Raw genomic sequence first — 23996 nt, forward strand, 5'->3', positions numbered from 1 at the left:
CGGCGGACCGACAGGCGGATGGTCTCGAATCGCGCGCTCTGGCGCATTTCGCGTATTTTGTGGCGGAAGTAGAGGCGCTTGTTTTCAAAGGCCACAGTCATGGGGGCGAGTTTGAGGAGGGGCTGCAGCGTGGTGGTCAAGAGCGACGGCGTCTGTTTGACCAGTGCGTTGATCGACGCCTTGTGTCGCTCGCCGAAGCAGCACAGTTCCGCGTGTCTCTGACTCGGACTCGCCGTCGCTGCGGATGCATGCGCCGAAGGCGAGAGCGGCGCGAGCTGGCCAGTGTCGCCTGCGGCCCTGGAGTCCACGCGGGGCGACAGCGCGTCTTCTTGCGTTGTGGTTCGCCTCTTCTCGTCTTCGGGACTCGCCATGCTGTCGGGCGTTCCGACTTTCATGCAAGGCGCATTCGCGGCCTCGGACGCGAGCGAGAAGAGATCCAGTTGGCCCAGGTCCGCCACCTCTTTCACGTCGTAGTCCGCCGCAATGCACGTCTGGTGAACCTGCAAATACGCCTCGAGGATCGGAAGCAGTTGAGAGAGAATGAGGGGCGCCGCGTCGTCTGTCGGCGCCGAGGTCGCGGCCGCGCTCGCGGGCCATACCTCGCGGCCGCCGTCCACAAGGCCCGACGCTTCAGCGTCTTCGCGCCGGCGCCCGTCTTCTTCCTCCTCCTCCAGTTCTTCTTCTCGTCGCACGCGTCGCCTCCTCCCCTCGGAGCCTCTCCCTTCGTCATCCTCTTCTTCGCGGCGCGCCTCACCCTCATCCCCTTCTCGCACCGCGGCCGGCAGTCGCCGTCGGGCCTCGCGGGGCGGGAGGAGCCCCGGAGCAGCCACCTGCATGGTCAGTGACGGGTAGCACTCTTCCACGGCGGTCAGAACGTCGTCGAGTTGCTCCCAAATCAACGCAACACCCGACTGATCAAAGAAGTTCCGAAACGCGACGAGCGCCGAAGAAACCCTCTCGCGGCTCTCCGCCCCCTCGCCCCGCTTCCCGCCGCTGGCCCGAGCCCCAGTCTGGCGAGACGCAGTCGACATCGCGACAGTGTTCAGCGATTCAATCGCCTCCAGCGCCGCAGCTTCCAGAGACTGGAGCGCGGTGTCTCGCGCCTCAGAAGAGCCCGCAGATCCTCCACCTTTTTCGCTTCTCTCCGGAGACGTACTCGCAGCGGGGGGGCCCTCTGGAGCCCCTGGGGTGGGCGCTGAAGACGAACTTCCAGGCGCCGCCGTCTCCCGCATTTCCGCCTCTTGGCCACTCGGCGCGCGCGAGGCCCGACACACAGCCGAGGCGTTGTTCCCCTGCGAGGTTGGCGACCGCGGGGCGCGCTCTTGTTCTCGCTCCTTCTCCTTGCCGCCAGCTTGTTCTTCGATCTGGCTCAACACGTCACTCAGCGTCGAGCAGAGTCGGTTGAAGGCCGCCAGCTGAGGATCCAAAAGGTCTCTTCTTCTCCACAAGTCGTCGTGAGGGCTGAGGGCAGGCTCCGGGGACCCGCTGTCGCGGCCCAAGAAGCGGACAGACGCCCGCATGGTCTCTGCGAGGAGGCGCAGTTCGTCGCTGATGCCCCGGCTCAGCGTCGTCGCGTTCTGCTTCAGCGCCTCCTCGACCCACGCGCGGTGCTGCGTCGAGCTGTACAGACACCCGACGACTTTCGCGACCAAGTTCAGTTGCTGCTGGTGCGCCTCGCGCTGCTGCGGAGTGTGCGCGCCTTGAGACCAGGAAGCCGCGACGCTCGGCGAGCAGAGAAGCTGACACAGCGCCCGGCCGGCGGTCGGAGAAACCACCCGCAGCATCGCGTTCTCCTTCTCCGGCGAAGGGCCGGACGCGCTTACAGCTCCACTGCCTGTCTCCTCGGGACGGGGCTTAGACGCCACAGTCACAGTTGGAGCCGCGGCGCCAGCATCTTCAGACACACCTGGAGCTCCTGAAGATACTGTCTCTACGGGCGGACTCCCGCTGGACTCCGAAGCACCCGTCACGCCAGGAGAGTCCCCGCGCTCAGGCGCAGAAGCAGAAGCGCCCGATCGACGCTGAGAGCTGCTTGCCTTCGTCGCAGATCCTTCGCCTTCGCGGGATCCAGCTCCGTCTCCACCCACGAGGAGGAAGTAGACAGCCGACAGCAGGTGATTCATGAGTCGCGGAGAAGACTGGAACAGAGTCCCGCTTGTCAGCGTCTGCATAGAGGACAGAGGACAAGGAAGTAAAGTGCGATCGTGGCGCCCCTACACAAAGGTCTACTCCAAGAAGAAGCGAGAGAGGAGAACATGAAACACAGCAACGCCTGCAACAGGGAAGCCTCCCCTCGACGCGGCGCACGACTCGCCTCGCGGCGAAGAGGTAGTGTCGGCGTCGCCTGTAGAAACGAGGAAAAAAACCGATAAACTCGAGAAGCGAGAGAAACGAACACAACAGGAAGCCTGAGCGACGGCAGGTCGCTTGCCATTCATTAAGAAAACCTTACCATGAGGACATTGATGGGGTACTCGAGTGTCGCCTCCTTGATGCCCTCTCCGAATACGATCTTTTTCTCGTCATCCTTTCCAGGAGGAGATCCTGAGCTGCCTCCCGACTTCTCGTGCGGTACCATTCGTCCCGCTGAAACGGCACTCTTCCCTTCCTTTTCTTCTTCTCTCCGCTCTCTCATCTGCGACGCCCTCTCATTCGTGCCTGGAATCACGCGAGACGAGGAAGCCGCAGGATCTCCAAAGGAGGCTCGCGGCGCGAGCGCACCGCCTTCGGGTTCCTTCTTGACTCCTACGCCCTCAGGGAGACATTGGCCGTCAGTGGAGACAGCTGTCCCCGCTCGTCCTGTCTCCTTTTCCCCACCTTCCTTCTCGCCTCCCCCCGGTTGCACACCGACCGGAGAGAGAGCCGAGGCGCTGGGCGACGATCCGATGCCGAAACTCAGGGCCGCGCCGTTCCACTCTCGTCGCTTCTTCTTTCTCCTCAGTTCGTGGACGAGGTCTTCTCCGTCTCCGCTTCCCGACCTCCTCGACCCACCGAGCGCGTCTTCGTCGTCGCACGCGCCGCGGCCTCCAAGCGTCGCAGCTCTCTCTTCTCTGCCTCGCGACCGCCCGTCTTCCTCCGTTCCTCCACCTGTTCGCCTGCGCCAGGCCGAAGCGAAGAGTTCAGACTCGCGTCCCTTCTCTGCGGCGATGTATCCGTTTTGCGCGGCGGCTTCCTCTTTCCTTTCGATACATGCGCGAGGTTTCGCCGCACAGGCGCTCTCTTCCGTCGCGTCACTTCCGTGCGTCGCCTCTCCCCTCTCTTCACCGTCTCCGCGCTCGGCTGCCGCGCCGCGGTCTCTCGATCCCTTCTCCTTCTTCGCCAGGTTCGCGCCGTCCTTCTTTCCGCCGCTTTTCTCAGGCTCCTCCAATGGTTTCCGGTCGTCTTCGCCCTGACGCCCTCGGCTGCGGCCTGCACCTCCCTTGCCCTGGATCTCTCGCTTCTTGTCCTCGCCTTTCTTCGGCTCGTCCCTGCCGGGTCCGAAATCGTGCGGCGCGCTCGCCACGCGCGGCGCCTTCTCGTCCTTCTTCCCAAAGAGGGAAGAGATAGCCGAGAGTGACGAAGGATAGGCGACATCCCGCAGGGACACCGCCTGAGGGTGGCGCATGCGGTGCGCAAAAGCCGCCGAGGCGGAAGGCAAAACAGTCAGGAGACTCCGCAGTTGTTCGAGAACGCGCTCCGTCGCCACCGCCGCCGCTGATGGCCTCTCAAAGAGCGCCACGGCGTTCGAAGATGCCCCCTCAAATAACGCGCCGTACAAGGCGGACGGTGGGAAACCCACTGAAGACAGCGGGGGCGAAGAAGCACTCGAGCGCGCGGAGGAAGACTCCGGTTGGTGGCAGTCAGGAGCAGCGGACCAGCATATGACTAGGAAAAGGAGAACAAGGAGGTGCCAGGCGTCTTGGTGGGCAGACGCCACGTTGCAAAGGAGAGTGAAGAAGAGCTTTCTGTTGATTTCTTTTCGGAGGTAGAAGAGTCTGCAGATGCCGAGAACGCCCAAAGGATGGAACGGCGGGCGGGGTCCTCGCAACGGGCTGCCTCCGTGCAAGTAGAATCCCGCAGGACTTCTCGCGACGACCTCGTAGCCGCCGTCGCTCCCGCGGCGGCTTGTTGCTCCTCCACGGAAGCCGCCGTCGGTCTGGAGCCCTGAGGCGCCCGCGAACGACGAAGGATGCCCCGCGGCATTCACGGACGGAGACAGCAGCAGCCACTCGTTCAGAGCTGAGAGGCCATCGACAACTCCGTCGGGTCTAGTCACCACAGTTCCCGAGAGGCCTCCACCAGAGGTCCCTGAGAAGCTCAGTCCGTTCCCAAGCATGTCTCGGCCGCCCGCAACCATCGCCGGGCGCGCGCCTGCGCCGCGTATCGAAGACGACAGCAGCGAAAGGAGATTTCCCCCTCCCTGGCCCAGAAGGCCCCCTGTCAACAGCACATTCACTTGGGTGCCTGCGCCGCCGGGGACGGAACCGCCGAAGAAGCCCGACGAGGACCCCAGCTGGGCGCCGGCCCCGCTCCCCTGGCTCGGGGCGCCCGCGCTCCCGGGCGCCGCGAGACCCGCTCCAACGAGGAGGGGGTAGGTCCCCGAGTTCGGATTGACAATCAGCGCACTGCGAGAGGACGGAATGCCTGAAATCGTCACACCTCCAAATGAATTTGAGTTGGAGGCTGCCGCGGCGATGGCCGCCCATGTGCCCTGGAGGAAGCGCTCGAGGGCGGAGTTCGAAGAGAGGCCTGGGGTTCGGTCGGCGCCTTGAAAGGCGCGTTGCACCGGCGCATGTGACCCCCGCAAAAGCGAGAGTGGGTCGGCAGCGCCTGCAGGGCTCGCTGGAGTTCCCGACAACACCGCGGACTCCTGAAGGAGCGGATTCCCTGCACCAAGAGACAAATTCCGAGCTTCGGGCGGCCCGGCGCCGCGCACACCCCCTCGCGTCCCCAAGAAGCCCGCGCCGTCGCGGTCCATCGACCGGCCCCGGCCTCCTGCGCCTCCGGCGCCCAAGCCGTCCTCCGCGGACGGTGAGGGGAAGCTTTGGACGCCGAACAGGGGCGCGGAGCCTCGGCTCTGAAGGCGGCCGAGGCCGGCTCTCCCGCTCTCCTCCAAAGTCCCGCCCTGAAGGATCTGCGAGTCGAGGAAGTCGAACAGCCCCGCCAGGTACAAGTCGCCGTTTCCGCGTTCGCCCAGCAAGTTGTCGGTTCCCTCGAAGCCCACTCGAGTTCCGAACGAAAAAATCGGGGCTTGCGCACCGCCGCCGCTCCCGGCGCCCTGCCCACCTCGAGCCTGCGAAGCTCCCGCCCCAGTCGAACTTCTGCTGCGAGAAGAAGCCCCCGTCTGGCTCGAGGTCCCTGCAGTGGCCGCGCCTCCGGCTCCCCCGTTGTTCCCGCGAATGAAGCCTAGGAAGTGCTGGAGGCCGGCACGGTCTCGGTCCCCGCGGCCATGCGCCGAGGCGTTCCCGCGGGCCCTATCTCCGTCGCCCCGGCCGCCCTGCGCGGCGGCGCCTCGGTCGCGCGCGCTGCGGGCGTGCTGGGACCGCTGGAGGACGCGCTCTCTCAACAGCGAAGCCTCAGCCATGATTTCTGTCGGCAACGTCCGCAGAAAGTCGCTGCCCGCGGTCAGGAGAACCTCCTGTCGGAGGGCGGGGTCCAGAGTCGCGAGGAAGGTCGCGTTGTCAAGGTCTGTTCCCGCGTCGCTATGCTCCTGAGACGTCGACGCTCTCTGCTGGGCTCCACTGTCTCCTGACGTTTCTTCGTTCGCGCGACATGCCGCAATCACCTGCTGCCGCAGTGCCGAAGGCAAGGCACTCAGATACTCCCGACGAATCTCGCTCAGCGGTGGCGCGCCGCCTGGACGTCGAGAAGAAGACGTCGGTTGGGGTCCAGACGCCTCCGCTGGCTGCCCGCCTACGACCGCCTCAGTCGCCGCATGCGTCGCGGCTGCCGATTCTGCCTCAGTCGCCCTGGGGGCTTCTTCGCCCGCGGAACTTGGAGGCGCAGAGCACAAACTCTCATTCTCCGACCGACGCTGCTCGACAGCTTGAATTGTCAACTGCCGCAGCTGCTGCACAACAATCTCCTCTCTCAGGTCCTCCGGCAGTGCCTCGAGAAACGACGGATCCATTCCAGCCGCGTCAAACAACTGCGCCTCCGTCAACCCCAACGCCCGGGCCAACGGAGCCAAAGGACCACCCCCTTCCTCTGGGGACGAAGAAGAGGACGAAGAAGAAGAGGAAGAAGCAGAGGATGAAGAAGAAGAGGAAGAAGCAGAGGATGGAGAAGAAGAGGAAGTAGAATCACTCGTGGGAGGTTGTTCGTTCGCGTTTGCGGTGTCTTGTGAAGTTGACGGCATTTCGTCTGTCTCCACAGACGCCTGAATGGCCCCCTGAAGATGCGTGTCGCCGCTTTCTTCAGCTGCCTGGCCCGCGTCTCTCGGTTCTGTCTCCGGAGACCTCTCTTCCACAGTCTCCCTCTGGGGAGCCTGAGGCGTCGGCGCAGGCGCGGCCTCCATATCGACCTCCATTTCTTCTCTTTGAGCTGATGCCGCAGGCTCCACCGAGGCACCCGGCAAAACGCCGGCGTCCACGGTTCCTTCGCGAAGTGCCGTTCCCTCTGGTCTGTCAGAATGTGGAGTGGAAGCCACAGAAATCTGAGCTCTCCGCGCCTCCTCTGAACTCGGTTCGCCCTCCGCCCCGGTTGTTGTGTCTGTTCTCTGGCGCTCTTCACCTGGGCGCTCTTCACCTGGTCGCTCTTCACCTGTGCTCGCTTCCTCACCTTCTTCTGCTTGATCTGCTTCCAGCGCCGCGGCTTCCATCTCTTCTCTCTCGCCAGCTTCGCGTGAGTCCGGCTCTTCGGGCTGCGTAGGTGCGGCCACAGGGAAGGGTACGTCGTCGAGGCTGAGAAAGGCCCCGCTGCCTGTCCCCGTTACGGCGAGACGCGAGAGAACCGCGGCGGCCGCGAGGCGCTGTTGATGTGCATGTTCAACTTCTTCGAAGAAGTTCATGTTCCCGTACAGGGCCTCGAAGCCGGCGCCGTCGTCGCGGCCCTCGTATTCGTGCCTCGCCTCCCGTGACGGGTGGCTCTCTGCACCTGCGGCGCCGGCCTGGTGGCGAGGTGACTCCAGATTCTGCGAAGACGAAGTCAAGCGACGCGCGGTTGGGGCGCCTCCGCTGGGGGGCGTCCTCAAAATCTCCGATCCGAAAGCTTGAGACAAATCCTCGAGCAAGTGCTGAATGAGGAACCGCTCGTTGATGCGCCCGTCGCGCCCAGACCCGCTGGGCCTTCCGCCGCTGGCACGGGCTCCAAAACCTCCAGACCCCGCGCCCCGCTCTGGACCGGCCCCGCTTGCCGACGCAGAGGTGCCTTGGAGCGGCGACGCCGGAGTCGAGGCCCCGTTGCTGTGGCTCGCGCGACAGAGAGAAGAGGAAAACAGAGGATGCTCGGATGGAATCGCCGAGACATCCCAGCTCGTCCACGTCTGCTGGTAGCCCGTCTGGCCAGTCAGTGCCGCCAGCGTCGGGTGGGCCGCGCCCGTCCCTTGGGCGCCAGCGCCAGCGCCGAGCGCCACGTCGAGGATGGAGCCCAAGCCGGGGCCGGCGAAAAGCGAAAACACGGAGCCTCCGGCGGAGTTCCCGCCCAAGAAGGGGGCGAACCCCGACGCCTGCGGTGAGGCCAAGAAAGGGGACCGTGTGGAGCCAGCGCCCTGCGCGCCGAAGCCGCTCCCTCGCCCGATGAAGAAATGCGCTCCCCCGTTCCCGAGGCCCGCACTGTCTCCGCCGGGCGTCCGAAAGAAGTTGGAGGCCGCGCCGACCAGGCCTCGAGCCCCTGCATCTCGCCCGCGAACTGCGCCGCCTGCCCCGCTGGAGACGCGTCCCAGGGACGCACCCGTGCGCTGCGGGCCCAGGTGGACGTCCACGGAGAACTCGTCGTCGAAGCCGTCGCGGGCCGCGCCCTGGCGGCGGCCTCCAGAAACGACGCCTCGAACCGCCGAGACGAGTTCTCTGTGGGCGTCTGCCGAAAGGTGGAAATGGAAACGAAGGTCATCCGCGTCATCGTCGTCTTCCTCGTCGTCGTCGAGGTCATCATCGTCGTCATCGTCATCCATGTCATCCGGAGAGAAGCCCGGTAAGCTCGACGAGGGTCGGCGCGCGCTGCCGCCCGGCAGGCGCCCCCGAGTCTCCGACGAGGCCCCAGAGACAGACGCAAAGGCACTGGCGAGCCCCGTCTCTCCGTCTTCAGTCGTGGCGTTGAGGAAGCGAAGGCGACTTCGAGAAGTCTCGCCCTGGCCGCCTCCCGAGTCCTCCTCTGCGGCTCCCTCCGCCGGCGCAGAAGACCCGCTCGTCTCAGACGAAGAAGCTCCGTGCCCAGTCGCTGCGCCTTCCAGCGGACTTGCCGAGGAAATCTGACGGACAAACTCCAGAGAGAAGAGGGACAGTGAGGTGAAGCACAGTGCCACAAAGGGTGTTGAATTCGCCCCCTTTACTGACGGAACAGAAGAACCAAAAACCGCGAGAAACGCCAGATGAATCATAAGCGACGCAACGTGTCCTTTGACGGCAGAAGAGGTCTCGCACCTCCCAGAGTGGAGCACGGAGTCGCAGTACGACTCATTTTTCCAGCGAAGCATGCACACAGCAGATCGAGACCCCACCAACGCTCCCTTCGCGGCACAGTGCGGTATGCCCCTCTGGTTGGCCTGGACACAGGTTGCCTTAATGGGCGCAAGTCTCCTTTTTCGGAGAGACGCGCAGCGGTCTCACTACGTCTCGCAGCGGTCCACGGTCCCAGCACACTTGAAGAATCGACGAGTCGAGACTTATCCGTTTAAAACGTCTTTCACTGAGACTCCGTGTCTGATCACAAACTTGCCTCATCTTCCTGGTCGGGCGCCTCGGACGCGCTGTCTGGGCCGTCGCCGTCCTGGCCGTCTCCCAGGTCCTCGTGGTCTTCGTCGCTGCTTGCGTCCGGAGAAGAGTCGCCGTCGCCTGTGTCTCGCCTTCTGCGACCAGTGAGCGAGGACACAATGTCTGAAACGTCATCCTCCATCAGGGCTTCTTCTTCATGAGGCTGCAGTTCGTCGTCTTCATCTTCTTCGTCTAGGAGTTCCTCGTAGTCCAAGTCGCCCCGCTCCCGAATGCGCGGCGCGTCGTCGTCTTCGTCGTCTTCCTCGTCTTCTTCTTCGTCTTCTTCCTCCTCCACTTCTCCCGTCTCGCGCAGAAGTTCTTCTTCTTCCTCGACTTCGTGTGGCAACTCCCGCGTGCTTGTCAGGCCCGCGCCCGCCGCCGCGGGAGCTTCGTCTTCGCTATCTGCGGAGTCCGCATCGACGTCTTCTTCGTCTGTCAACCCCACAGCCTCGTCATCGTCTTCTCCTCCCATCTCGTCGTCTTCGTCGTCTTCATCCTCGTCATCCTCCAAATCAAACAACTCGCACTGCAGCGCCACCTCGCCGTCTTCGTCTTCCGGCTCCTCCTCAATGTCCCAGTCGTCTTCGTCCTCGTCCTGTTCGATGTCGTCCTCTTCGTCTTCATCGTCTTCATCTTCTTCGTCGTCTTCCTCGCCATCTCCCTCGTCGTCTTCTCCCTCTTCCTCCTCGTCTTCTTCGTCGTCCTCCATTTCGCTCGCTCGCCGAACGCGCCGCGCCCTCTCGCGTCTGCGCCGCGCCTCCTCGTCTTCTTCCTCTGCGCCTCCGCGAGTGCCTCTGGATTTTCCGCGGCCCTCAGCTCCCCTGCCCCGGAGTCGGTCTTTGCTCGCGTCTCGGGAAACCGCAGGCAAGCCCAGGAGCTCTGGAGAGGTCAGGAAAGTGAGACACCGCACGGCGATCGTGACGGAGACAAACGCGTCTTCACTGTGCAGAGGGAGCTGGAAAAGAAAGAGCGAAAGTGAGTCTCGCAGCCGCTGCAAATCGTCCAGAGACAGGCCGTACTGACTCTTCAACGACGGCCCCGGGGCTGTTGGCCCCGGCCGCGGCGCAGAGCTCCCCTGCCCCGAAGCGTCGTTTTTGCAGTCGCCTCCAGAGAACAGATTCCCCGCGCTCGGGCCTTTTGGCGGGTCTCCCTCGCCCTCTCCCGAGGCACTCGCCCCGGAGCTTCTCGCGGCCGAAGAGCGACTCTCATTCGTCGTGCCTCGCGAGCCAGACGCAGGCCTTCCGCTTCCACCCTGCTGGCGCGCCGACGAAGCCTGGTTCCTGCTTGCGGCCAGCCATGTGGTCGGCGGCAGCCCCGAATCAGACACTCGAGCGGCGACAGCCGCTTCGTCTCGCGGTTCCTGTTCTCCACCCACTGTCTCTCCATTCTCCGCAAGACTCGCGACCCTTCCACGCACGGCGATCGACGCACCGGAAGCTCGGCCTTCGCGCCCCGTGCCGGAAGACGTCGAAGACGCGCCGGCCCCGCTGCGCCCTCCAGAAGGCCCGCCGCTCGAAGAATTTCCGCTGTCTGCCTCGTCGTCATCTTTGCGGCCTCCGCGACCGGAGAAGGGCAGAGGTCCGCTGACTCCACAGCCGCGGGGGATCCCGCTGCTCGAGTTCCCCTCGGGGTTGGCTTCGTTCTGTGTAGGCGGCGCAGTAGAGGACAAAGGAAGAAGAAGGGGGTTCGGGGGGAGCTCTTTCGGAAGCGTGAAGAGGCGGTAGAGAAGCGAAGACAACGTGTAGAACGCCGTGATCTGCAAGTCCGCAGGCAGACGATACTGCAGCAAAACCACACTCGAGGCGCTGGCCTCGCGACTTTCCTTCTCGCCGCCCCGCGTCGATCCAGCCACGGCCCCGAGCACGCTCGACGCCGACGCAGCGAGGGCTCCAGGACCTCCGGGAAGATGACCAGCCGCCGCGGCCTTTCCCAGGTGGCTTCCATGCACAGCATGTGCTGCATGCGCCGAAGCGCCCCTTCGCGCGTCCTTGAGTCCGAACCCCCGGGCGTTGTTGCCGGTGGCGGCCGCAGAGGCGACAGCGGCGGCGAGGGCGTAGCAGTCGGTTCCTTCTGCGCCGCGCTGCTCCTCAGCCGCCAGGAGCTGGATGTGCTCTCTCTGCTGGGACCTCAAGACCTCTTGGTCGATGTCGAAGACGTCGCCTGAGCTCTCGCGTCTTTCTCGACCCGTCCTGGACAGAAGCGCCGGATTCGATGCGAAGGAGACACCCCGAGCGAGAGACGCGAGCGCGCCACTCACTTGCTGGAAAAGTACTTTCCGGATGTCCAAGCTGCAGCAAGCCATCGCTCCGAGAAGCTGGAGGAAGTGATTGAGCGACACCAGCGCCGGGCTGCTCCCGAGCGAGAGAGAAGACACCGAGAGCTTCTTTTCGCGCTGCAGCTCGAGCGCAGCTGCGTAGGTCTTGTCTGTGCATGCAAAGGGTGGCAGCGTGAGGGTCAACAAGCGAGAAAGCACATCCCGCAGCAAGTAGTCCAGCAGGGGGCGCACGGGAGCCGAGGAAGAGCAGAGACCCTTTGGGGCGCAGGCCCCGACCTGGGCCACAGGAGCCGCCCCACACGAGACAGACGCATCCGATGGCTCGGCCGAGAAGGAGGCAAAGTCCGTTTCCTTCTCTTCCTCGCCTCCGGAACGCGCCGTCAGACTCCCGGCAGTTGCCTGCGCAGGCGGTCCCTCCTCCGCCTTCTTCTCGCCTCGAGCCAAGCCGCTGCTTCGGCGCTCGCCTGCGCCCCCAGGGACCTGGCCGTGATGCGAGTGGAGGATGCGACTGAGGTCGAAGCCACTGGGTGTGGCGGCCGCCTCCCCCACCAGAGAAGGCAAGGAACTCGTGAAAACCCAAGGAGGCGGCTGGGGTAGATACAGCCGAATCATCTCCGCGCTGGGAGTTCCGGGAGCTGCGCTACCTCCGCCTGAAGCTGGCGCATGCATGCCATCCACTCGTCCAGGGCCTGACAGGTCAGCGTTCGTCACAGAGGCAGCTGAATCCAGAGTCCCTGCTTGGTGGCCAGAGCCGCCACGAAGCTTGTGGAGGGGCAGCGGTTTCGGGATGGAGAAGGCTCCTGCAGGCTTGCATTTCTCTTCTGAGGAACCTTCAATGCCTTCCTTGTCCTCGCCTCGAGTCGGTACAGCGGCACCGTCGTCACGCTCGCGCCCAGCGCGGCCCTCCTGGAGGACTTCGAAGGCGCACGCAGACGCGGTCGCGGGGGTGGGGGCCGACAGGAGGGGCATTGGCTTGCAGAGCAGAGGCAAGACAGAAGGGTACGAGCTGATCAGTTGAATCATGATGTAGAACAGTGAGTCCGCCGTCAGAGCAAAAGGATACATGGGCCTGACATTCGACGCCCAGCCTTCCGTGTCACCTTTGAGAGAAACTCCAGGCGGGTGGAGAACAGAGTCGAGGTTTCGCCATGCCCTCGATACGCCTTCTTCCTGTTCTCCCTTCCGTTTCTCGCAAGGTTTCTCCCCTCCTGGCCCAGCTGTCGAGTCTCTTGATCCGTCCCCGTCAAGCGGTTTCTTGTCTCCGAGCTCGGAGGCCTTCGCCTCGCCCTGCTCCGGCTGCTGCTGTAAAGGCGCGGAGGCGAGACGAGTCATCGCCTCGACGTTCAGGAACAGAACCGAGTAGTCGGTCAGGACCCCCATGAGCAGGGCCGCAACGTTCGGGCTCTTGCGAGCTTGGAGAAGAAGGCGTTTCACTTTCTTTTGATGCGGAAGCGTCTGGGCGCGTTCGTGGTCCTCCAGCCACCGGAGCAGCACCACAGGCTCACTCCTCTCCCCTCCGTCCGTGTGTTTCTCGCCCTCAGCTTCTGGATAGTACCCCACACCCTGGATGCCTCGCCGGAAAACAAATCCCTTTTTGTGGCCGACGTAGATGCCGCACGGAATCGCCTCAGGCGGCGGTGCAGGAGGCGACACCTTCTCGGCTTCCTCCTTTTCTGCTGTCTTCTCCCTTCCCTCGTCGCTTGGCGGCCCTTCTTCTCCACTTCCGATTTTCTTCGAACCTGCACCTTCCTTTGCACATGTCTCGCCCTCCTCGCTCTCCATGTGGACGTCGACATCACCTGTCTTTCTCTCCTCGCTCCTCACCGACGCCGAAGCGGCCTGTTCCTCTGTTGTCTTCATCGCTTCAGGCGTCCTGCCGCGCTCGCCCTCAGGCCCTGGTGTCACAGAAGCCGACGGGGGACTTCTCTTTTCCTCGTTTCTCGACCCGTGGCTGGCCGAGCCTCCGGCCGCCTGTGTCTCAGGTCGACTGTCCTCCACCGGGGGCTTGCTTGAAGCTCCTGGAAGGCCTTCTTCTGACGGCTCTGTCTGCTCCCCGCCCTGTTCTCGAGACGCACAGGCAGTGGAGCAAAACTGACAACACCCGCGAAGAATCTGCTCCACGAGCACAGGCGTCCGCTGCACGAAGGGATGCAGCGTCTCCAGAATCGCCTCCGCCGGCACCAGCGGCCGCAAATTCTCCTCCTCCTCCGCCGACGGTGGCGGGGCTCCATGGACCTGAAGACAACGAGAAGGCGGGAAAAAAAACAGACACGTTTACATGGCCATCATGTTCAGTCCAACGGAACAACCGCGGCATCTGTGTCGATCCGCTCGCTCAAAATGCTTCCACTTCTGCACAGTTCAAACGCCATGGGAAGCCTCGGAGTAACGCTTCTGGCGGCACTACGTCACCGCCTGCTGAGGCTTCAAGAAGCGATGCGCAAGCACGATCGCGGGGATTCCTAAAACCCAGATCCGAGTCACCTCTGTGGAAGATAGGCTCTTCTGTGAATCAGGTTTTTTCCATCCCAAACAACCAATCCGTTATCCTGCCCTTCCTCCTCGACAACGCTTCCATCTCCGTCGTCTCTCCACCTACTTCCTCTCCTGACTATTGTCCCCTATGTTTTTCTTCTTCGTCTCTCCAACTACTTCCCTCCTTCTTTCTCTTGGTTTCCACGCTCTTCTCCCATGCCTTCGCTCCTGCGTGTTGATTTTTCCTCGACTCGCATCGCGCCGGCTTCCTCGTGCCTACATTCTACATTTCAATTGGTAACAGGATTCTGTCGTCCTTCCTCCGTTTCACACACAGTCTCTCCCTGAGGCTCTTCTTCCGCAGCCTCTCCTTTCTCGTTTCGCTCGAAGGCCCCTCCTTTCCTGTCTGCCTTCCCCTGCTTCCCACCCTTTACCTTACTCGTCTGTACAAGGTCCTGCTGGCGAGTTGTGCGCGTTTAAAGAGATAGCGGATTTCGTTTTCGATGAAGGCCGCGAGCACCGATTGTTCTTCGCACGCATGCGACACAATTTGCTGGATGAGCGTCAGCATGCCGTTGCACCCGGCCGTCCTGGGCATACTCAGCAGGAGCCCAAGACCGCCCCCCAAGTTCCCGCCGCGCTCTCCGCTGGGGCCTCTGGGCGCGTCTTCTCTGCGCATCTCGACAGGCCTTTCAGTCCCAGAAGCCTCCAATTTCGCTGGAGGCGGCAGCAGCGCCGCTTGCATCTCCACCGAGGACGTTGCATGAGCGAGCGTCGCGGAGATAGAGAAGAAGGGAAGGGCCGGGACCTTGCAGGAGCCAGTCTTGGCGCCTAAAGCGGTGCGCGAAGCGCGGCTGGCAGATGCGAGCGAAGAAGCAGTGAGAGGCGCCCCACTCTTGGTGTCTCCACTTCCTTCTTCGCCCATGACGGCGTCTTCCGGATCCTCTCTGCTTTCTTCGTGTTTAACGCCCTTGAGGGCCTCGAATCTTCGCCGTGAATCTGTGCCGGTGTCTCCACCGGAGACGTCGGAGGGCAGGGACAGGAGACTGCCCTTGGGTGAGTACAAAAGAAGGTGGAGCGCGTTCGCGGGGACGACTGTGAGGTGGTGCAGAATCTGCAGGACGGCAAGGGTGGTGTCTCCGTCGATGCCTGGGTAAAAGTGGAGGAGATCTAGGCAACCGGCGACCATCTGCTTTTGCTCATGAATCGGCAGCACGCGTCCGGGGCTCCCGCTCGTCAGACTGCTCCCCTCGCCCTCGGGTCCGCTAGGTGTCTCCCGTTCCTTCGCGCCTGTGCCTCCTGCTGAAGCGAGAGGCCCTGCATTCTGGGATCCCGAAGTCGACGCGTTGGCGCCTCCCTGGCTGTCCGAAGAGGCCGCAGCATGCCGGCCCGCCTTGCCTTTCTCGGAAGGACCGGCGGGTGCAGAGCGCGACGATCCCCGATACCGAGCCCCGCGATGCGTCTCTCCGCCTGTCTCCGCCCCCGGTGCATGCGTGGGCGGAGACAGCCCCGGAGATGTCGCTGGACGCTCATGAAGCAGGTAGAGCGGCAAGAGCTCTTGGATGCACAAAAGAGCTGGAAGAATGAAAGGTGGAGGCCGCGACGCCGCTGGCACTGCCGCAGCTAAACATGTAGGCGACGAAGAAACTGCACACGATGGAGATGACGAACACGAAGAACATGAAGAGGAGTGGCAACACCACGGATGAATTTGAGGCCCTGAAGGGAAGGGTACAATTGAAGCTACTTTGGCATCGGTCATTAGAGGGGCAGAAGACGAGGACGCGGCTGCCGGAGAGGCAGGGAGGTCCAGCAAGCACCATGAGGCAATCGGGAGAACAGGCGTCGAGACAGGATTGGGTCCTTCCGGGCTCTCAGAGGGAGTCTTCGCGTCGCCTGCTTCGAGTTTCACTCCAGGTTCTCTCGCGAAAGACGCGTCCGATCGGGCAGCAGCCTCTGCAACTGCATGCGCGGCCCCGCCGCTCGACGGTCCAAGCGACTCCCGGAATAACTGCGGAATGAGGAAGACTCCCTTCGTCTCCGACAAGTAGAAGGGGTGGGCGGAAGCCAGGAGGGCCTCTTCGGAGAGAGTGGAGACAATCAGCTTCCAGAAAATGCCTACAGGGTGGTTGCGCGCGAGTGTGGCTGTCACGCCGAGCCAGGCTTCGCGCCCGGCGCCTCCTGTCCGGCCTTTCTCCGGCGCATGCAGTCTCCGGTCTGGTCCGCCGCCGCGCTCGCTCTTCTTCGCAAGGGGCGCGGCTGGGCCTGCAGCTGGGGCTCTGGCCCCGGGCGTCTGACCGGCTTTGGGGCCTCTCTTCCCCGGGAGAGCCTCGTCTCGATCTGCAGGAGTTCTCCGCCGCGTCAGCGCAGCAGCTGCGTGGCAGACAGCCAGCAGCATCCCCTTCGCATGACGCTTTCGATGCAGAAGGTGGGCGAGAAGCAAGCAGGTTCCGTACAGCTGCTGCTGCAGCCGCAGGGCCAGAAGGCCCGCCCGGAAACCCCACATCTTGGAGACAGTTCCTGGCTCGCAGACGTCCTCCGACGCGGCGTCCGGAGCCGTGGACATCTTCGCGTTCGCGCAAAAGAACGCAGGCAACGCAGGCAGACGAAACGCCAGCTCAGGCACGCAGAGACAGAGCTGCCGGAGGTGGAGAAGCCGAGTCGTCAGAAGCCGCATCGTCACAAACAAATTCCGCTCGCCCATCTGCTGGAGGAGGGCCGCTGCAGACAGCGGGGCGCCTTCCAAGTCGTCTGCAACGCACACGCAGACGCAGAGACCACACAACACTGCAGTTTTTTCCAAGTCGCTGCGTAACTGCAAAGAGCAGCCTTTTCTCTGACTCGACTGCTTTTGCTCTACGTCGAGACTCTTGAGTACCGAGCTACACTCACCGCCTGTCGCCGACTTCTCTCCTGCACCCTTCGAAATGTTCGAGGCGGAGCCTTCCTGCTGCGGCGGCTTTTCCTCGGCTTTTCCTTCTTGAGTATCCACCGCAGCGGCCTGTGCCGTGTCGGGCTCTGGGCCGGACTCTCCGGGGCCTGCCTCCTTGCTGTCTCTTCGCTTGGGGTCGTCTTCCTGTCTCTTTTCTCCCGCGTCGACTCCGCTCTCTGGGCGTCCACGCTTCGGGTCCACTGACAGATCGACTGGGGCGCCAAGAAGCTTCATCAGGGCCTCACATAGCGAAGCCGCGCTCTGGGGCAAAACGCAGACGAGGTTCAAGAGCTGCGGCACAATCTGTCTCCGGATTTTCTCCGAGAATTCCAGAGCCCTCTGGTCGCTGATGTGCGCCGATATCGGGCCCTCCCACACGGCCGTGCGGCTGCCAGTTTTCCTCGTCGAATCTTCTTTTCTCGGCTCTTCTGCGGCTCCCGCAGCGTCGCCTGCAGAGACGCCTGTCCCTTCTCCCCCTGTCTCCTCGGCAAGCAGCCTCTCGCGGCTGCCGCCGGCCCATGCCTCGTCGAGGTCGAGGCGGCCCGCGAGCGAGGCGGACGCAGCCACGAAGAACAGGGCCTCAGTCGCTTGGCCTGTCCCTCGGTCGCCCCCCCCGGAGCTCCGACCTCGCGAGCCCAAGCCGTAAAAGGCCGAGGAGAGGCCGCGCCCGAAACCGTTCGCGCCCGATGCCCCTGGGCCTCCAGTGATGGCGGCCACGAGGGCCCGCGTGACATTCGCAAGCTCCGACGCGCTGCTCGAGACGCTCTCGTCTGCGCTGAAGCTCGGGAGAAGAAAGGCACCGAAGTAGTCAAAAGACGGTCCCACCTCGCCCATCAAGGCGGAGGCCGCCGCGACTGCCGCGGCCCGTGACGAGGCGAGAGGCGACCCCAAAGACGCCGGCTGAGTGCCCGACGGCAGTCGCGTCTCCGCCCTGGAGTCCCGGGCACGCACCGCGGCCCCGGTATCTCTGCCAGTCTCTGCGGTCAAAGCCGAGGCGAGCGCTGCAGCTGGCGCCTCTCCGTCTGCTGAGCCTGAGCCAGTTGCGCTGTTCGTCTGCGAATGGCCTTCACTCCGACTCTCTGCCTCCGTCCCCGACGCCAGCACCGTCCCCGCAGACGTCGTCGAGCCACTCTCCGCGCCCGACGCACCGGTTCGTTGAGTTCCATCTGCCGGGGCCGCGTCTCCACGGCCAGACGCCTCGAAGCTGTCCGCCGTGGGAGGCTCCCCGGAAGCACTGCCGCGAGCGCCGTCTGCGCTCTCTCCAGTCGATTCGGAGCTCGCATTCGCGGCAGCACCCGCAGAAGCAGACGGAGCGGTGGAGGCCGCTGCTTCTTCTTCCCGTTGTCGCTCGAAGAGCCACTCCATCGCGAGCTCGATGCTGCGGCCGTTCGTCGCGTCGACTGCACGCTGCGCTGAACTCTCGCCGAAACCCATTTCAGTGAGCTGCTCCACCATCGCCGCCCTCAGCACGGCCGCCCGGCGCGCATGCAAAGACCCGCGGCCCGCGGCACCCCCGCTCGCGCGCCCCGAGGTCCCTGTAGAGCTCGCGGGGCCCGTCCGGGACGGCGGCGGCAAGTCCATGAACACACTGTGAATCCACGCTCGCCGCTGGGGCGTCTGGAGAGGAGAAAAAAGCCGAGACAGAAAGAAGGCAGGCACCGTATTCACGCCGTAACACTGAAAGCAGAGAGAATCGAAAAAAGCCCTGGAGCGGCTCTGCACGAGATGCGAGCAGTAGAAACTCAGATACAAGACTGCTCAGGCTGAACAAAGCGAACAGTGGGGCGGAGGAGCCTCTCGCGTCCACCTTATGGATGTAGAACACCCACCCAAAAGGCTTCGTGCTTCGTGGTAACTAAGCATGAAAGGTGCAGAAAGGAAGCGAACATCTCTGAGTCCCCCCCTCCTCCTCTCCCTGCGCCGCGATGGAGATATACCTTGGATGTCAACCATGTGACTGCGACAAGACCTCTAACCTACAGTCGTCAGTTCCCACCAGTAGCCTGCACGTGTGCATGCGCATGCAGAAAGGTCTCTGCACCCGTAATGGTTTCCGTTCCTCCGTTCCGATGTCGCTTTCTAAAAAACGATTCGGAGTTGAAGACGCCTGGGTTCTCACCATTGTGTCGAAGAGATGGTAAGTGACTTTGTGGGCAAATCCGGTGACACGCTGCAAGAAGGGCGCGAGCAGCGGCCCCAAAAGCCAATCTCTCTCAGATACGTATTTCTCCACGTCGTCCTCCTCGCTCGCTCTCCGAGCTTTTCGGTCCCCTCTGTCTCCTTTATGTCGGCTGGCCGCGACGAACGCCTCGGCGACCTGTTGCTGCGCATGCAGGCGCCGCGCCGCATGGGCGGCAGGGCCTTTCGCGCCCAGTGCGCCCGTCGAGACAGCGAGCATCGCGGCGTCGTCGGGGAGACGCAGAGACGCCCCACACTTCGCGGCGAGGGACCACCAAACGAGGACATGTGCAGCCGCCTCGCACTGAACAGAGCGAAGGAGACCTACAACATCGCAGGTTCTGAAGTCGTTGTGGGGCAGGAGCCTCACAGGGGCCTCGGGGGCCTGGGCGCCGTTTTCGCCGTTCTCTTGGAGGCGCAGATAGGCCTGATAAATGCCCTCGGGCGTGTAGGAGAAACGGAGAGAAGGTCGAGGCGACTCGCCAGTCGGGGCCGAAGTCGCCCGCGCCGAGGCGGCTCCTTCGTCTCCACAAGAACGGCTCGCCTGTGTCTCTCCTTTCTCCGGTTTGGTCTCTCTGGCCTCCAGAGCCGCAGAGGCCCCGCTGGAAGCCCCCGAGGAGGAAGTGGGCGCCGAGCTCGAATCCGAACTTCTGGAGCCTTGCGACTCTTGCATGCGTTGGAAGTACGAGGGGCGCTCCAAGTTGCTGGAAATAGAGAAACACGAAGCTCGAGTCAAACGTGAGAAAGAGAAAACACAGCACACACACTCGAAATTCGTAAAAAACAACCAAAGGGTCCTGTCGCCGATCACGCCCTAATCTAAACAACATGGACCGAATTCCAGGTGTGTCTAGAAAAACATATATATATATATATATATATATATATATTAGATATATATATTAGATATATTAGATATATATGCAAATGTACATATATATATATATATATATATATATATATATATATACAAACATACTACAGAGCTCCAGGGGTCACCAGTTTCTCGGGCATTCCATGACTCCCTCGTTCGTTTGTCTTCACGTGCTCTCCTGTTCCTCCAGGTTTCTCTTCTCCGGTATTCTGCTTCTCGTTGCTTCGGGTTTCTTCTCGCTTTTCAACTCTTTTCGTCGCGGATTGTCTCCTTTCTGTTCCCTCTTACCCCTGCAGAAACTGCGAGACTGGGGAATTCAGGCAGCGTTTCCAGGAAGTGGCTTTGTCGCAGTAGGCGAGGGCGCACTGGAGGCATTTGCTGGCGAGGTCTCTGACGGTTTTCATGTCTTTATCTGAGAGAGCTTCGAATTGCTTCATTAGCTCCCGCATCCAGCATAGAAACGCTTCTCGCCTTTTCTCCGCGTCCTCTTCTGAGTCCTTCGCCTGTCCCTCCTCGGCGTTGCCCCTCTTCTCTCCCTTCGTGTCTTCTTCGTCTGCCGCAGATTTCCCCAAGCACGCTAGGAGAGAGACCTCGCTGTCATCATCGACGCTTGCGGACCCCCGGCGTCTCCTCGTCTCCTCGAAGAGAAAGAGCGGCAGCAACGCCTCCAAACTCAGCGGCGAGGCCTGTTTCTCCGGCGTCTCTCGCCCCTCAGCCTCGGCCCCGCAGACACCCGCAAAGGCGCGTTGCGCGAAGAAGCAGTGCACTGTCAGGTTGACGGCAAAAGCGTAGTCCACCACGCGCATCAGTTCCGTGACGCCTCCAACCTGAGAAGAGGAGCCAGACAGTCTGTACTCGCGTGGAGGGCTGGACGCTTGTATCCTACGACGTCAAGGCTGTTCAGCATCGGTCATGGTCGACGCGTGTAGACACGGATTTTCTCCCTTTTCAGAGCATTGCTCTCTGCACAATTGAACCCCGTTGTAATGTATGTAAAGCTCCCCTTAAGGCAGATGTTTCTGGACAACAAACGCGACGAAAATTCCTTTTCATCACTTTTTTAAAATTAAACCTACGAGAGACAGAAACACCCCTAAAGGCAGCGGCGTCCGTACCTTGTGGAAGGCGTCAAAGGTCATCGTGAGCAGAAGGCCTCGGTTCTTTTCATCGACATGGAGTTTGTAGAGCCAGTCGAGGACGTCGCAGATGTAAGCGAGAGTGCTGATGACGCCTAGACCATCTATCACAACTTCTGGACTTGCGTTTCCTGTCTCAGGCTGTTCCGTCTCACTCGGCCCCCCCTCCTTTCTCTGCGTCCTCGCTCTTCGCCGCGGGCGACCGCAGGCCTCCTTCTCTCTCTCTCGGCCTTCCTCCTCGCCTTCTGCAGTCGAGGCCTCACTTTCCGACTCTGTCTCCGGCTCGAATGGACAGAGGAGACGCGTGGGCAGCGGCGCTGAGGGGACAGGCCGGAGGAGATCCCGGCACTGGAGCCCGATGGAGAGGCAATGGAGCAGAGCCACTTGCAGGTGGGTCTGCTGCTGCTGCGGCGTCCCCCCTTTGCTTCGAATCGCGTTCGTATTCAACATGCGGCTTGCCTGAAGAGACGGTCGCCAGCAACAGCAGCACAAGAAGGCCTCGTGAAAAAACGAGTCAGACACGCACCAGCTCGCTGGCGATAAACGTTCGTCGTAGCTGCTACCTCCCCCAGTCGAGTGCTCTCTCACGCTATATCGCTTCGCTACCACTTAACTTCATGACTCTTCTTTTCGATCTTTTTCGACTAACTGTCCTCCATCCGCTGGCAACCTTCTATCCATTCTCTATTCCCTCTTTGCCGCCTCTCTCTATCCCAGTCTGTATCTTCTCTGATCCCTCTCTAACTCTTCTCTGCCACACACCTGTCCAGTCTCTCCCGTCTCTCCACCCCACAGCTGTCGTCTCTCCACCCCAAATTTTCTCTCTGTTCCCTCCGTACCCCAGGTCTCTATCCGCTTTCTGTGTGTTTGTTCTTCGCCTCTCTCTTTCTACACTCGGGTCCCATGTTTGGCAACAAGAGCTCGAAAGGCTTACGTTGACGACAATGGCTCGGACCGTTTGGAGCATGCCCCTGAGCGTTTCGGCAAGCACGATTGGGGACTCCGCCGCCGCCCTCGATATCCTCGGGTGTCCATCTTCCCTCGCCTTTCCCTCCCCTCTTTCCTCCTGTCTCGCCTCCTCCATATCCACAGTCCGTTCCCCTCGGTTCTCTCTCCTTTCTCCTCTCTTCGCCGCTTCGGCAAGTTGTCTCCCCTGGGTCTCCAGGCCCTCGGCCTCCGCGTCCGGGCCTCCCACACGTGCCTCTGCGAGCCGTCTTTCGCCTTCCCCTTCCACGCCGCCTTCGGCTGCTGCGCCGTCGGGGGGGACACTGTAAGCATACTCGACGAGGCTGCTCCACAGCATGTCGTTGCTGGAGAGGATAAGCGAGTCGCTGGTGACTGCCTGAGAAAGCTTGTTGCTTTGCGCGAGGCTTTTGCTCGCGCGAACCGCAGGGTGCTCGTGGGCGTTGTGGCGACTGCTGAGGAGAGACGGCGTCCCCTCGGCGTCGGCGAGCGGTGGCGAAGTCGCGTAGAGGAGCCGGAGCGCAAACGGCGTGACTCTCTGCAGCTGGAGAAGAAGAAGCCCCAAGTGCTGCAGAAGAAACAACTGGTGGTTAGAAGCGAAGCGCGTCGTCAGACCCACACTGTACGCCTGACCCAGCTCGCGGCCAAGCATCGCCGCTACCTGGAGTGCACTCGAGCACGCGTCGACTGCGGCAATCAGGGCCTTCTTGTCTGCGAGAGAAAGGCACTTGTCGGCCTCTCGATGTCTCGTCCTGAACATCAAAGCCGGAGGGACGCCCCCCGATGCGGGCCACCGGTCGAGCGTCCATGTCTCCGCGAGGTCGCCGAGTTTCTCCGTGCTTTTCGTCGCCCGAGAGAGAAGAAGAAGCTGGAGAAGAAGGTGAGGAAGCGAGAAGGAGGCCGATGCCACATAGCGCAGCGTCACCACTAGGGGGTGCTGCGGATAGAGGTGGAGAAACGCCGGCGGCAGAGACGGAGAAGAACAGAGCGAGAGCAACAGAGACACGCCGCCCTTCGCGATGAAACAACGAAGTGTCTCCGAATTCTGAAGAAACGTCCCCAACAACTTGCCTACATTCGCCAGGCGATCCGCCAGCCACAAGGAAGGCGGCGCAGGAGGCAGCTGCGTGAGAGACGAGAAGAGACAACAGTCGGAAAAAAACATGAAACACTCACCTTTCTGTACGCGCAAAAACACAAATACGATGCACCCGTGTACACAGATCTGTGACTAAACATGATTCTGTCGACGGGGAGATGGGTCTCATGTGCCTTCGTCTCCCGCAAAAAAAAGCATCCGTTCAGCAAACACACGACCTGCAAGACGACCTATCTCTTTCTAGTCCGCCCTGCGGTCTTCCCAACTCTGCAATTGGATCGTTGTCGGAGGAAGAGCCGTCGTCGTGTCTGTCTCTTCTTTCTGACATCCGAAATCCTCTGTCTTCTTGCTTTGTCACTTTCGACCCAGTGAAAATCGGACTCCGAGAATGGAAAACAGACGCCCTTCTTCTCCTTCGAGAAAGCGCCTCAAAAACGGAAACTGAGCGCCCCTCCCCTCCGGGGTTCCTCCGTGCCCCACCGGTTCGACAGTCTCCACCCGCCGGTCGACAATCGTGAGGATGTTTTGTCGTTTCCACGAACCGCGGAACGCTTGCCGAGTTCCTTGTGTCGGCCTAACTCACTGTGTAAGTCTGCGTTCCTCCCTTGTCCGCGTCCGAAGTGACCTCTGTTCCTCCCCCTGTCTCCTCTCTGCACTCGGTCTAGCCTCCAGAACGTCGTGCCCACTTATCCCCGTGTTTTTTCATGAGTCCAGTTTCTTTTCGAAGAATGCAACTCAGAAGCGGGACGAAAGCCACGAATGTCGTCTTACCGCGAGGTCTGCCAAGAGGAGAGGCCGCAAATGCTTGGACGCTTCGAGTCGCCGCTCGCCCTCCTCGGGGGGGACGGGCTGCCAGAGGGGGAGACGCCGTTCGTGTCTCTCCAGATGACGGAGAAGAACAAGCAGATGCTCCACGAAGGACGTGCATGTGTCAGACGCGGCCGATGAAGAAGACACTGCCGAAGCCACGCTGCGAAGGACCTCGTCGAGCGAGCTTCCGAGCTAAAACACGAAACAGACAGGTCGATATGCAAAGCGCAAGTCTTTCGCCTTCACCCATCTCCCTCTGTTTCCCGCGTCCCTCTTCCGATCTAAAAAAGGTACATAAATATACATATATATACATATATATATATATATATATATATATATATGTACGTCTTTGACCTCCCTCTC

The 23996-nt window shown here is 61.9% G+C and overlaps 1 protein-coding gene across 1 annotated transcript in view; it reads right to left on the reverse strand.

Moving 5' to 3' along the window:
* Positions 1–23996, reverse strand: part of TGME49_295710 (HECT-domain (ubiquitin-transferase) domain-containing protein) — a 35515-nt gene that overhangs the window by 5740 nt on the left and 5779 nt on the right. The window contains exons 2-11 of the mRNA XM_018782283.1: positions 23592–23822; positions 21693–22844; positions 20738–21217; positions 19911–20449; positions 18690–19452; positions 16531–18187; positions 14078–16389; positions 8854–13398; positions 2453–8386; positions 1–2165 (exon numbers count right to left, since the gene is read on the reverse strand). The exon at positions 1–2165 is cut by the window's left edge and continues 47 nt beyond it. Of these exons, the coding sequence (XP_018638536.1) occupies positions 1–2165; positions 2453–8386; positions 8854–13398; positions 14078–16389; positions 16531–18187; positions 18690–19452; positions 19911–20449; positions 20738–21217; positions 21693–22844; positions 23592–23822 (19778 nt within the window). The remainder of the gene's footprint in view (positions 2166–2452; positions 8387–8853; positions 13399–14077; positions 16390–16530; positions 18188–18689; positions 19453–19910; positions 20450–20737; positions 21218–21692; positions 22845–23591; positions 23823–23996) is intronic.

The sequence above is a fragment of the Toxoplasma gondii genome, chromosome Ia (genome assembly GCF_000006565.2).
Source record: "Toxoplasma gondii ME49 chromosome Ia, whole genome shotgun sequence".
Lineage (NCBI taxonomy): Eukaryota > Apicomplexa > Conoidasida > Eucoccidiorida > Sarcocystidae > Toxoplasma > Toxoplasma gondii.